Below are 15270 nucleotides of genomic sequence, written 5' to 3' on the forward strand. Positions count from 1 at the left end.
GTCCCTTTTACACTTTGTAGACAGAAAAGTTTGAAACTAACAATAGATAACTATTGAACGTTCTATTTTCACAAACACCCCCCCCCCCCGGCACAGCGGTTAGTGTATTGGCTTGATGAGGCTTTAGCCCTCAGAGTTCGAATTCAGGTCGTTCACCTTTTTTTTTTTCATAAATGCATTTAAAAAAGCGATTACCAAGATGGCCCCATTCTTTCTTGCCCATCCTGTTCCAACTGGTCCAGATACACGATATGATCTTAGTGTATTGAGAAAGCTATTAGCATGAAATAAAAACAATTGGTAAAAAATATTTGTAATCGTACAGATTTATAATTGTTAGTCTAGATCAGTGTTTCCCAAACTGTATTACGCTGAACCATAGTGCTCTTCGAGCCTTGAATAGGTGTTCCAAGAACTACTGGGATAATGAACTAGTGGGCCACCACGTGAGTTAACCTCTCTACAAAGTAAAGTGTTCCGTTAGAGATAAGGTTTGGGAAATACTGATCTAGATCTGTTACAAATTTAATTACATGACTGATCCAAACTAATTGACAAAACTACGCTTAATATAGGCTTTTTTTTCTTTAAAGTATTTTTTATGTTTTTAGCGGCCCCCGAAAGGGAATAGACGCTATTAGTCTTGTGTGGTCTTTCTGTCCGTCCGTCCCGTTTAGATCTCGTAAACTAGAAAATATATTGAAAATCCTACATCATGATATTTTAGGCTTTTCAAAGCTCTGATGCAACGGCTACTTTTTCTTTTCTGAAAGCGAAAAATTTAACTTTAAAATCAACTATGCAAACAGTTGTTGTTTTTTTTTCATAAAAATACACAATTTTTACAACTATTCACTATTATTAGTAACAAACACGGAAGGCTATTTAGTGAGGGAGACGAATATTTACTATATTTTTAACACAATTATTCAAAGAGTTTTAAATTTTCTGTCAAAAAATGATTTTTTTTACAATCGTATTTCTAAGTTAAGTAAGTTCAGTCATACTAACTACTACTTTTACACACAAAAAAACAAAAAAAAACTCTATTTACTCTGTAAGTGGAACATATTTTAAAAACAATTGGTAAGTAGTTCTTTATATTATGACATGAACACAGTGAGGCGCAGACATCACACAACACTTAACTATAGGAATTTAGTTTTTTTGAACGGAAATGTTGTTTTTTTTCCTTGAGGCTTTGAATAAGAGATTGAACCTTTACAAAACAATTAGATCAATTAAATAATCATTAAATGTCATCAGTTAGGCCAGATTACCATCTAACTTCACTTTCACCTGTCCTTAGTCTGCTTGGACTGTTGGGGCACCACACAAGATCTGTCAAACCTTCTTTCTCCATTCTTCTCTGTCATTTGCCTTTAATAGAATAACATTCTGATATTATTTCTGAAAACATTGAAACCTGCATTTTTACCTGCCTAGTGGACCACTCGGGGGCCGATTTCGAGTTTGTGTTTCCACACAAACTTTCTAACCTTTTTATTATATTGCAATTTTTTTTTTAAACTTCATGTTTTTTAACAATTTATGCCTGATACAATTTTATATTGATACTAAGTCATCCAACTTAGAAATAATTGTTATAGACGTATATATATATATATATATATATATTACAATTTAAAAAAAAAGAGAGAGTCAGAGAGTCGTAAATTATTTCTGAAAACAGCGCAAGCAAAAAGTCAGCACTTATTGGTCTCTTTATTTACCAGTTTCCTCCATTCCATGTACAGTGTAATCAATATTTACCTACTAAACAGCTTCGAGCCAGTCCAAATTGTACATTATCATAGTTGCATTGCCATGCATTGATTTCTATCTTTTTTTTTATTCTATACTTTCAGTTAAGTTTGGATGGTGACCAGTTCCAAATGGTAATGGCCTCAGTAAAGGTCACATTGACGGCACTTTACCGCTCTTGTTTTAGCATAACTGGCACAGAGAAGCCAATCGTTTTGTACTGTTCCGAGGAATGATACTGCTAAGTGTCCTAGGCATGAGAAGTTTCGGAATAACTGGTGGAGCCAGGAGCCAGACATTCTTTGACTCGTCCATCGCTGCTCGTTGTGATGCTCTACAAGTTTTCTTTGTTGAGGATCTGTGTTGTTGATTTCACTATGGCCATTACATCTGGATTATCGCTGATATAGAGCGCTACAAAGAGAGCTAGTTTTACAGGTCCAGTTTCAAAGCCAAAGATTTTGTTTTCCACGTCAATTGGTGTTGTGAGGGGGGAGGACACAATGGAGCACTACGAGTTGGTTCAAGAGATGCCCACGATAGAGCGCATGACTACTCAAGACAGGCTGAAACATGCCAGAAAGAGACGGTCTCAGCAGCTCAAGAAGTGGGGACAGTATGAGAAGCAGCTGGAGAAGGAGAGTACTAAGAAGAAGAAAAAAGATGCCCAGGACTCCATGAAGAAAGCCAAACGACGCAAGGGAGATAGGGTTCACTTTGTGGCCAACATTGCTTTGTTGGAGTCTGCGGCCAGAAATGATCTTGAAGAAGGTGAGTTTTTATTTTTATTTGACAAAATGAAAGGTTGATTACAAAATGAACGTATTTCTCTTGTTATAATTTCATCAATTGTGATTCTTGCATAGCTAGTTGAAAAGAAATGACTTTTACACTCATTACTTAAGGGTTCATGTTGACATAGTCGCTTTTGATAAGCTTTTTTTTTTGAATAGTTCCAAAACGTTCAGAACAAGTCAAATGATTGACATCGACTTTGGCCCACACTCGGGAGAAATTCGTTCTCATTTCCTGTCTAGTTGTTGGCGGTGTGTCTGTCACTTTGGTGTTTCGTTTCTCCTATAACCTAGTGTTGTTTAGTTTTGTACTGCTCACATGCATGGAGAAGTTCTCTGCAACATCGTCAGCTCAGTGCTTCTTTGACAACGCTTGTAACGCACTCTGTCTGTTCAAGAATTATACACGAATCAATAAAAGTTAATCATTTATTTAATTAATTAATGGTTATTAATTAATTTTGTTTTATATATAAGAGACGAGATAAATATTGCAATATTGAGAGATAAAATAGTGATTGTGCGGGTTAGTATTCATTTTTTTTTGCTTGTTAAATTATCCACTGTGCTATTTTAGGAGCTAGATATATGACTAGATTGACTGGTTACATATACACTGTTCATCTAATCTGGTTATGTCTTTTCCAGATAATCTTTCCCAAGAAATAATGAGCAATTAAATTTGTTTTTCTTTACAAAACTTCGTACAGTGACATACTTGGTTTCTAATTGATCAGCGTAAATGTCTAACTTTTACTTATTTCCTTATTTCATTGAATCTTTGGCTTCCTAATGGTTTCAAACTATCTTACCACGTCCATTGGACATAAAACTCTGTGTAAGCAACCTAAAGTAGGTCATTCATGACACGAAACATCATTGAGATAACTTTTTCATTTCTGATGATCTAACAACACTGTTAATAGGCCTACGTCACAGAACTCAATGATAGATTGTAGACTTCGGCTTCTCGTCTGTGTCATAAACATGTATCTTCCCTGTAGGTCTGTAATTCCACAAGGATTTCGATTTGACTTTTTCTAGACACCGTACAATATTCTATCGCCTTCTGGTTTCTCCTATTGATTCACTCAAGAAATATTTGCAAGCGTTTCCCTTTGATCTGAAGCACATGTCGTAATGGACTTGCAATCTGATCATTTAGCGCAACATTTCTTTGGGAAAGGCACACTCTTATTAGAGAGGATATAGAACAAAACAAATCTGTAACGGGTTATGTGTAGTCAAATGAGAAGTATTCATAGTGAATCAATGGAAAGATCTACTGTAAGGGGTACTTACCTGGGGAAAAGATGAGAATCACCGATTTTAAGGCTGCAATGACGATCGTATGTTTTGTAATGGTTTATTTTATATATCGCTGTTGTATGAAGAAAAATACTTGGATAACTTTTCCTTTATAACTAAACACATTTCTTTCACCTTTCATACATTGTATCACACTAACTTCAGTGTCGTCTAAGTTCACCTGTATGGACCATTATTTACAAGAGTCTGGTGCACTGACTGATAGAACGTGAGGTGCGGCGGATGAGTGGTAAAGCGCTTGGCTTCTGAACGTGGGTCCCGGTTTCGAATCCTGGGGAAGATTTTTAATTTCGGAATCTTTGGGGCGCTTATGAATTCCGGTATTTCTTCAACAGTAGTTGGGGAAAATTAAAGGTGGTTAATCGTTGTGCTGGCCACATGGCACCCTCGTTAACAGTGGTCCACAGAAACAGATGACTTCTACAAGGTCTGAAAGGGGAAGTTGTTTTTTTTTACTTTTACTATTATCTATTTTATTATTAATAATAAAACTTTTCTTTGGGTTTGATTCATTCTGTTATTACATTATATATTGTACACAAACAGAAGAGCAGGCATGAGAGACGAAACGAAGCAGATTGCATGTACAAAAGTCTTTTGTCCAAGGTCATTTATAAAATGTCAACAAAAATAACGAATGTACAATGCCCCTTCTCGACCGCTGTCAGAAAATTCATTATGTTAAAATTGGCAAAAGGGGGGGGGGGTATTTTGTAGTACATATATAGTACATATATAAGTATTCATAAAGGTGGACGTTTGACCTTAGCCAGAGCCTGTTCAATAACTTGTTAAGCCATCAATTTTCTGAGCGGTAGGACCCTGGGCTCTCTTCAATAGTGGACAGACGTTTTTTTCCCCATGTGAGCCGTTGGGCATTCTTCTCTAGTGAAACTCAATAAGCTCTTGGTGTTAATGAGGTTCCTGTCTTTCCTGTGGGGTAAAGTTTCAAAGATAAATACCAATCTGAAGATGGTGGCTTACCCTCCCCTTCCAATTGACGTCAACCCAGCTAACTGAATTGTCACGTGAACTTAGAGACAGTTTTTTGGAGGGCCAATCGTCGTTGATTGTTTACAGGGCTTCCTCTTAAAGATAGTCAGATATCAGTACATCTTTTTTTTTTTAATTGTTGAAAGTATTATATTGAACCTTTTTTTTTTCTCATTTGATGTTCTTATGGGATAGAACGCGAATGATGGTGTTGTTTTTGTTCAATCCATTTCACGTTCGTTACTTAAATGTTGTTTGATTCATTCTGTTATTTCATTATCCCAAAAATGTTATAGTTTGGCTTCACAAACTTGTCACGTCTCTCTCTGCCTTGTCTCGCTACACACGTAGACTGTTATTCTCAATGAACTGTCCACCGAAGCAAGAGTAGACCTACATAGGTTGTATTGGAGCAAGAGTAGACCTACATAGGTTGTCTTGGAGCAAGAGTAGGCCTACATAGGTTGTATTGGAGCAAGAGTAGACCTACATAGGTTGTCTTGGAGCAAGAGTAGGCCTACATAGGTTGTCTTGGAGCAAGAGTAGGCCTACATAGGTTGTCTTGGAGCAAGAGTAGGCCTACATAGGTTGTCTTGGAGCAAGAGTAGGCCTACATAGGTTGTCTTGGAGCAAGAAAACCCGCAAAGGAAACGCTTGATATTAAGTACGACTTCCATTAAAAGCATGTTTTTCTTTGATCATTGTTATTGGAGTTAAATCTTAATGCGTCAAAAGCATAAGTGATGCTGTTGTACGACTAGATGCGTTATAACCCCCCCCCCCCCATTAAGACAGTTTAGAATAGAATCATAGATAGTTAAATTATTAGTCAAATTGTCTCAGAATTGAACCAACATCTGTCAATGTCAACTCTGCATTAGATCTGGAGCTTTAACTTTAATCTTGATTCAATTCAATACAAATTCACATTTCATTTTGATTTGCATGATTGTACTTGTTGGACTAAGTCGGCTCACTAAGACGTGTATTTCTGGACAAATGATTGTACTTGTTGGACTAAGTCGGCTCACTAAGACATGTATTTCTGGACAAATGATTGTACTTCTTGGACTAAGTCGGCTCACTAAGACATGTATTTCTGGACAAATGATTGTACTTCTTGGACTAAGTCGGCTCACTAAGACATGTATTTCTGGACAAATGATTGTACTTCTTGGACTAAGTCGGCTCACTAAGACATGTATTTCTGGACAAATGAATTTTTACATTTAGGCTACTTACTATAACATCATCATTTAAAAAAGTCTTTTCAAAGAGATTTCATTGTTCATATTGATGTCAGACAAGCCAAATCAACGTTCAAGAATTATTTACTATCCGTAGTTCAAAAAAATAGTTGTTGAAATTCCAACTTTAAGACAGGCTTAGTAGTAATGGAAACATTTTTTTTACAAACTTCTCTAACATCCTACACTGTACAGTGGATTCGCCCCCACCTACTCTAAATATAGATACCAGGTTCAGATATAACCTATTAGCGAAGCTAAGCTAATCGCTTCCTATAAATACAATTGATAAGAAACACACTGGCCCACAGAACCTCTTTACACACTGAGTGAATGTGTAGTTTTCGTGTAAATTTTTGATCTTATGGATCCCAAGAGAAAGCAGTAGCCTAAGTATGAATCCTTTACGGGAAAAAAAAAGTTCTTTTTCCGACGAGATGAGTTATCACAAATATATTGTACCTGAATTTGTCAGAATCTCACAGTAACAACTACCTTGCGCCTCAAGAATAAATTGTGTGTGTATTTGTGTTGTAGAATAAATTGTGTGTGTATTTGTGTTGTAGTTTTAAGGGCTATTCCTGCGGAATACTTGGGCATTGGAGATAGGGATGTTATAAAGAAGTTAGTGGTGTGTGGGGGTGGGTTTACAATTTCATCAAGGCGCTGGAATCGTTATTAAAATGACTTAATGCACACACCGGCGTACTTTTTGTTTTCCACTCAATCTGTTTGGTCAAAAGTTTGAACATGAGTTTTCTCCCACTTCCCATTCTCAGATAAGTTGAAACTTTGCAGAATTATTCGTTGTACCTAACACAACTTGTATCAATTAAAATCAATTAGTTAGTTAATTAATTATTAGTATTATTTGGTTCGATATCAGAAAAAGAGGAAAAACTGTTACTCAATGAGATGTGGATGCATATATGGATTTATCCCCTAATAACATTTTTTACATTTTTTTCTCCCACTTCCCATTCTCGGATCAAGTTGAAATTATTCGTAATTATTCATAATCGGCGACAATTTAAGAATCAATAACAAAATTAACCAATTAAATAATCATTAGTTATTAATTAATTGTTCTTCATATAGCAGAAAGGGAGCTAAACCCTGCCATCTTGAAATTAATGGCAATAATTAGCGGTTCTTTTCCTTAAGTAGGCTTTGTTTTTTAAAAGAGTTTTCTTTTTTCTTTTGCTTGTTTCATTGATCTTATTAATAAACAGCAGATACCCCTTTAACGTGAACTGCCCTGGCGTAATTTTCTAACGCTTAGCTATTTTATAACTACATAGTTGTCGACAACCGTAGAACTGTCTTGGAAGGCAGTTTCACTGTTTCAGTTCCACAACCTACGATGATGTCATACTAACGGGTAAGTAGCATCATTCAAGGACAGTCAACGGGGTTACTGGGCCACATACTCACCTTGTTGACCACAGTGGATTTTTAACTTTTTCAAAGGAAACTTCATTACAACCTGGTGTTGAGGACAAATCAATGTTCAACCTATGTATTTGCATTCTTTTATCCTACCCTTGAAGTAAAAACAAACTTACTCTGTTTATTGTTTCGGTTACTTTCTCCTGTTGCTAGCAAGATAAAAATAGTTGTTGTTTTGTACCTCCGTGCTTTCATTTGACTTTCCCCACCAGCCAGCTTTACGTCTGCGCTTGAATGTAGACAGCTGAGGACATCTAGCCAAGAAAATAAGATTGTCATTCTATGGTAACACCCCCGTCTTCATCTTTCTTGTCAACCTGAGCTGTACTGTCGACCAGCCTTGCTAATTAAGTATGCATTGTGGCCCTAACAAGCTGGCAAAAGTTGTCTTATACACTGAGCACTCTTTATTTAATATGCTATGTTTAATGGCGCCAAAACTCTCTTTTATCACACGTTAGCTTACAAGTACTTACTCCTGCATATATTGACTAGATCTATTAGTATTTGTTTTTTCACATGAGATATGTTTTCTTTCATTGAGTAGCTACAAGAATTAATTTGAACATTTGCAAACTGTCATCAGATCTAGTTTAGTCTCTTTTGTTATATAGTATGTCTCCTTCTGTCTGTCAAATCCACATGCGAGGACCTTAGATGAAGTAATTGTAAAATTACCCATGTGTCAAGGTCCCTCTCTCACCTTTGCTGGTTTGATCCAAAAGAAATATCAAACAATGGGCTTGGCATCATCCATAATGGCTGTATTCGAGGTTGACTCCTGAAATCTTGCAACGCAAGTGCTCATCTCCTGGACTGATTGCTTTCCTAGGCTGACGGCTCCGTTTCCTCGAAGCTCCCGGTTTTAGAGGCAGCAAATATCTCCCTTTAACTTGCTAGTAGAAACAGAATCTTTTAAGTGACACGTGAAGTGTTATATAGACATTGGGAGCTTATCCCAATTAGCACTCCTGGTTCACTCATTTCAAACTTTTCAAAAGAAGCATTGAACGTAATTACAATGCATGCAATGCTCTGGGCAATTGTTACTGATTACATTTGAAAACTATTGTACTGCCTTATGTCTTACCTATACAGCAACATCTACTACAGATAGCACTTGCCATCCCTTGACCTACTAGCACACATTTACCTACACGCACGCTGACAGACAGAGAAGATGTACATTCTCTTTCCGCTTGGGTAATTAATTAGATTAGATTTACTTTAAAAATGTCTAGTGTTTACCTAGGTTTAAACTTTGTATTAACCATTCTGTTCATGAGCCTTAGTAAGTGTAGACTATTCCATTTCCATTTTAAACATTAGCGCTTGCTGGATTAGACCAAGAGAACACCTTTCACCACTACATGTAACAAACTATTCTTTCTCCTGGAGACTTCTCATTGATCACTGTCAAACTGTAAGTCGTTGAGCTGTCAACAAGAACTAGACCCTCAGTGGGACTTGTAATAGCAACCTGGCCTCGTGACCAGTCATCGGATTAGTACTTAATAATCACCATCGTCTGGGTGAAAAAGGAGGAGGGGGGGGGGTGAACATTGGTTGGGCGGATGATCCCTTCCTTGTTGAGCGAAAGGTCCCTGGTTCCAATTCATCGCGAGAAAAATATTGAGGTTAGATGATGTTCCAGAAGCCGCCAATTGTTAAACATCACTAAACACGGAAGTATTGGAGGCAAGGCAGAATTGGATGAACACTGGGTTGTCAGTACAGTACTCTTGCTGTACAGTAGAAAGGAGAGTAGCTAATGGTGCTAGACTCGGTAGGAAACTTGAATAATGTTCATGGAATTCAGTGGATTTGTTTTGCATTATAGTTTTACAGTTTCTAACTCATCAACTTGAGTTCTCTGATTGCTAGAAAATTCTTTTCTAGGTCAAATTTAGAATTTGTGTTTTACTTCGTAGCTTTTAATGAATGGTGGAACACAATCACAGATCGACACAATCTATTCATTTATTTGAAACGTTGACCCCAAGTTTCTCTTCACCTCGATATTTGCCAGCAATGTATTGCGCAGGGATTAACCAATGTTGTTACTCTATATACATAATCTCTTTTGAGACATTTAGATCTATATAGCATAAAGTATGTTCGCCCCGGTTGTTTGTTTTTTTCGAGCTGCCTACGAAAATGCTGAGGCCTACAATAAGGACTTCCGGTTTCACTTCCCCCTGCGGAATTCATGTAAAGCTAAATTCAAGCTCATTGAATTAGTTCGGACATTCAATTGCAAATAAAAAAAAAATACACGGTGGCTCCACCAGGGCTTGAACCCGCGACTTTTGAATCAAGCGCATAAAAACAACTCGTCCACTCGACACCCTTTATACAGGTGTGTCGAATGGGTTATGGGATGTATGTAATGAAAACGAGCCTTTAAATGTGTAATTGTAAAAGGTTCTATGGCTCATGACGCAACGTTCCAACATGTATTAGGCTTATCAAACCATTTGAAGAATGCTTGCTACAGGAAGTTACTTAGATCTATCATATTGTCTTTAGTTCCACATTTTGATTCCACCTTCATAAGGGTATTACCGGTACGTGACGTTTTGGCGCCGCCGTTTTGGCGACGCCGTTTTGGCCCCGCCGTTTTGGCGACGGGACGTTTTGGCGTGAGCCGTTTTGGCGACGGGACGTTTTGGCGCGAGATATCATTTGACGATAATTTAATAAGCACGTAACTTTTATAATAATGTTTATTTCACTCTACCATAATATTGTATGTATAGTATGAATTCTAACACCGTTCAGCGAATTGTTTTTTTTTTAATTATAAAGGTTTTGCTTATTTCATGAATATAGGCCTATAATAAGTCAGATTCCTGAATGGTTATGACATGCTATATGTGAGTTCTGCTAATCGCACTGGATGACATTTTTGGATTTCTTTCCAAAAGATTTAGTTTTTTATTTGACATTAGTGTAATATACGAATTAGCTAAGTCTCACACTGTAATATAACAAAACATCTAACGCTCTATTACGCTGAATGACGACAATAACTCCACACATAGTAAAGATCAAGACTTGGAATGTGGTCAGTACAAACTCTAACGTGAATCCACCAATATAAACAAACACTCTGGGCGACAATAGATAGAAACAAATTCACGACACTAAGATACTTTGAAAATATATATTTTGAGAAATTGGGTAGGGGTGATTTGGGTGACACATCTCGCATTGACGCAGGTAGAGTTAAACAAATGAAGACAAGACCAGCACCGAGCACTGGTCGTTGGCGTCATGCGTCTGGCGATCATCTCCTTGGGAATGGTCATTACATGTGACACCTATCCCGCCCCCTCTCTTCTGCTCACATTTCACTCCTTGTATATACTCTTTCCTCCACCCCTCCCCTCTCTCACGCGTAAGACGATAATCTGTTTCTAGCACTCCACTTGACATCCCTAGGTGCGAATTTATAATCCTTAATCTTTAATTCCGAGAGCGGCCCAAAGTCTACATACCAAAGTCATTAAATAAACCAATGTTAATGTAAACAAATAATTGCATCAATTTTTAGTCTATCATCGTTTCATTTTTTCTTTAATTTTTTTTTTAAATTTTAAAGTAATATCTTAAAAAAACTTTTTGAAAATAAAAGTGTGCCTCTTAATAAACACACATACACAAGCCAAAATGTTTATTAAATAAAATGATGTGAAACACAAACACACATTTACATTTAATACGTGAAAAATATGTCTTAACACAAACACTCATGCAAAACATAGATATGAATAATTCTTTTAAAAGAAATAATACAATAAACGTACATAATGTATATCGCGCCAAAACGTCCCGTCGCCAAAACGGCTGGCGCCAAAACGACCTTCGCGCCAAAACGGCGGGGCCAAAACGGCGTCGCCAAAACGGCGGCGCCAAAACGTCCTGCTTCGGGGTATTACCCCATGTCAATGATTCGCTGATGCCTGTAATAAGATGTTACATTTGTTTCTAGATCTTTTTAATTTTTAAATTACGCAATTGTGTATGCATCAACCTATGTCAGCAATACACAAATGTGCAGATCACACGATATCATATCATCCACTACTATTCATTATTTTATTAATACTCAAATCAGGGCCACTGTTTTGAAATGAGGACACATCTCTTCAAAAAAAAAAAAAAAAAAAACCCAAAGGGAAGTCTAGTCTGAAATCTGAGAACCTCCGATGGTAAGGATTACTCCCCCCTTCACAGCGAGGACTGGCAGAAGTAGCTGATCTTAACTCAGCTCTATGCTCAGGGGGAAATCAATAAGTTGTCAATTAATGACTTACGTCACGCAGTGGGGGAGATGTCCTTCACTGCTTCATTTTAACGCAAATCTTGTTATTTGCAGACATTGTTCCGGCCCCTGTCCAGCCTTCCTGAGTCCCGCACGACCTCTTGTAACCATTTCGCTATTTCCAATTTCTGTTTTTTGTTTCTTACCCCGGAGCTGTACTCTATCCACAATCCCATATCAATGGCTCGGACTTGGTCCTTGTTATCGGCCACGTGACACAGCCGGTTTGTTTACAAACCCATTTATCGAACAAAAGGTAATTAGCATACCGAGAACCCGGCCCGGTGAACAAATCGTGATCAAGGAGCGGATGAACCTGATTGATATCATTTGATAGCAGGTAATTGTCTGATAAAAGCTGGTTTCTCTTCACCTCACAGCACTACTTGGCCGGACACACGGGGGCCTTTTTTTTATATTGTTTTTTTTGTGTGTGCATCTTATGAATATTAACCCCTTGGTGCCTAGACATGTTTTGATTGAATTCATTTACTTCCTGCGGTACTTGCAAGCTAGGCAGGCTAAATCAATCCAGTTTACCCAAATACACAAGTATACATTTGGTACATCGTTTGTATTGTGTGTCGAAGTAGAGATTTATGACAGAGACATTTTCAAAAGGATCAGAAATATTTGGGCCACAGTCAACTGGGAGTGTGTGCAAGAGTGTATCTATTAACTTACTTTAAATTGGCGACCTATAAAGGGAACTAATTCAGCTTATATCACCACTTCAGTCACGTACATTTCTTTCCGTTGTTTTTGAGATACCTAACAATATAATTAAGTACCAGTAGTTAATAAACTAATTGGTTAATTTTTTTATATTTTTTTTTATTGATTCTTGTGATGTCGGTTAGAAGAAAATTTCAGCTAGATTTGAGATAGGGTGTGGGAGAAATAACGTTTACAAACTTTTTTTTTACCAGATAGACATAGTGAGTTGATATAAACTTTGTAAAAAGGGTGAAGGGAACTCCTGTCTTTCGAAACTCCGGACTACAGTCCCCCCCCCCTTCCTTTTTTTTTTTTTGCCTGCGACCTGAAAGGATAATAGTTTCTAGTAGGCCTATCCAAATGTTGAACAGATTGTAAGATGTCTTTTAAATCCTAGTGTCTTTCACTTAAAATGTCTGTGTTTCATTGAAAACTTGAAAACATTCTGTCAAACAGGCTACATTCTTATAATAATACCAGCACTTCAGTTGGGTAGTCAGCAAGTAATAACACTAGAGTTGTAGTCTCGAGACAAGTAGTAAAGGCTTCAAAGAACAACACTAAGAGAGTTGTCTCCAGCTTTTAGCCGACACACTTGAGCCATATAGTGTTGAACTAATGCCAACCCTAGATCTATTGTCTTTGAAGAAAGAGTCACATTCTGTAAGATTTGGAGTCTGACATAATCTTCAATCTGCACTCACGGTTTTTGTTTGGATGTATTTATGACAAACATAAGACTGTGGGATATAGTGGAGGTTGTTTCATGTCGATAATTTTGTTTTTCTCCTATGAAGTTCCTTATCTTATCTTATTATGTTTCAATACTTCGTGCTGAGTTACATAAAGGTAGATTGATCAGAAACTCATTTGAGTCGTCATTGCCTATGTAGGCTGGAACCACATTGAAGCTAAAATGTCTGGCGCTCTTCCCATGACACTAGTTTGTGTAGCGAATTAAGCGACTTGACATGGTTCACGCATGCACGACTCTGTACTATCTGTTAAATGAAGCGTGACTTTGTAATCTATGCGGTAATGAGAAAACAAAACTGCTATCAATGAATACAATAAATCCTTTAGTTCATGATCTTCTTGTTGTAATGTTACATCATTGGGCGCTTCTTTTCAGTCAAGAGTTCTTAAACCTATGTGCAAGTGTCATTCAGACGTGTCCTGGGCAACTAACACAGTAGATTAGACTTACAATGTGTGTTTCAACCCCCTGGAGCCAAGTAAATACCTTCTGCACTTAATAAAATCAAGGTTAATTTCTCTGTGTAGCCTAAATAGCTGGTGAAATTCCTAACCCCAATGACATACCTTTCTTTTTGGAGAACTAGGCAACACAGCGCACTTAAACAGGATATGCCTAGGACGAAATACTCTTCTTTGACCAAAAAAAAAACAACTCTGTAAATAATGATACCAACTAGAGTTCACACACACACACACACACATATACTTCTCTGTTGTCAGCAGTTTGCTGGTTATATTAACATCCAAGTACAGCCACGTGACCAGTACATCTTACTGTACACCTTTACTCTTCTCACCAAATGTCAGATACAGGTGATTTGATTTCTGTCACATTTCATTAGCTTTTGGGGCAATGCTTTTGCTTTTAGAGGCGATGGTTCTCCCCCCCTCCTTTTTTTTTTCCTCCCGTGTTAAAAAAAAACCTAAGCCGACCAAATGTTACATCGCTGAGTAGATACTAAGACTGCACACTGTAAGTTCAAGTTAAGTCACAAACATGCAGATTACTTCACCCCACCCTCCCCGCCCCACCTTTCCTGACATCGTCTGGCTCGGTGACCTTATCTCCAGATATCATGCGGAGGGATCAATAGCTCACTTAGTGTATCGATATTATGAGACATGGATGGCTCACGTTTTTTTTTTTGTTGTTGTTGTTTTGTTTCTCAATGACGTTGTTGCTGTTTGAAATACTAGCTGCTTGCATAGGTGGATCCAGAGATTATGTTCGGGACCGGGGTGGTCTTAGTCGGAACTTATGTTCAGGAGCCGGGGTGGTCTTTGTCGGAACTTATGTTCAGGAGCCGGGGTGGTCTTTGTCGGAACTTATGTTAAGGAGCCGGGGTGGTCTTTGTCGGAACGTATGTTCAGGAGCCGGGGTGGTCTTTGTCGGAACGTATGTTCAGGAGCCGGGGTGGTCTTTGTCGGAACGTATGTTCAGGAGCCGGGATGGTCTTTGTCGGAACGTATGTTCAGGAGCCGGGATGGTATTTGTCGGAACGTATGTTCAAGAGCCGGGATGGTTCGGGTGCACCTTGTACTGCGTGTTTTTCAATCAACAGAGAAGAACGTGTGTATAAACTTCATGGCTTGCACCAAAGCAACTGGTTAGGATCCAAGAATTGGTGTCCAGCCTCAATTTTGTCCTAGCGCTAGATATATTTGATTTCACTTTGCTCAAAGTCATACAAGAAAGTTGAGGATGATAGTAAAATAGTTAGAGATGACATGTTTAAAATATAGGTTCAAAATAGGTCTATAGACAACTTGTGTCATTTCTTCTCTCCCGACCTTTAAAATTAAATTATATCTTTTATATTGCGCTACTTTCATGTTTATAGCATACTCAGAGCGCTGTGGTCCAATCCCACTTGTGGACCGGTAGGGGGTA

The 15270-nt window shown here is 37.8% G+C and overlaps 1 protein-coding gene across 3 annotated transcripts in view; it reads left to right on the plus strand.

Moving 5' to 3' along the window:
• LOC106070447 (protein phosphatase 1 regulatory subunit 16A-like) overlaps positions 1-15270 on the plus strand; it is a 47168-nt gene that overhangs the window by 11065 nt on the left and 20833 nt on the right. For all 3 annotated transcript variants that reach the window (XM_056034843.1, XM_013230362.2, XM_013230374.2), the window contains one exon: positions 1869-2535. In XM_056034843.1, the coding sequence (XP_055890818.1) occupies positions 2268-2535 (268 nt within the window). In that variant the 5' untranslated portion in view covers positions 1869-2267. The remainder of the gene's footprint in view (positions 1-1868; positions 2536-15270) is intronic.

The sequence above is a fragment of the Biomphalaria glabrata genome, chromosome 7 (assembly GCF_947242115.1).
Source record: "Biomphalaria glabrata chromosome 7, xgBioGlab47.1, whole genome shotgun sequence".
NCBI lineage: Eukaryota > Metazoa > Mollusca > Gastropoda > Planorbidae > Biomphalaria > Biomphalaria glabrata.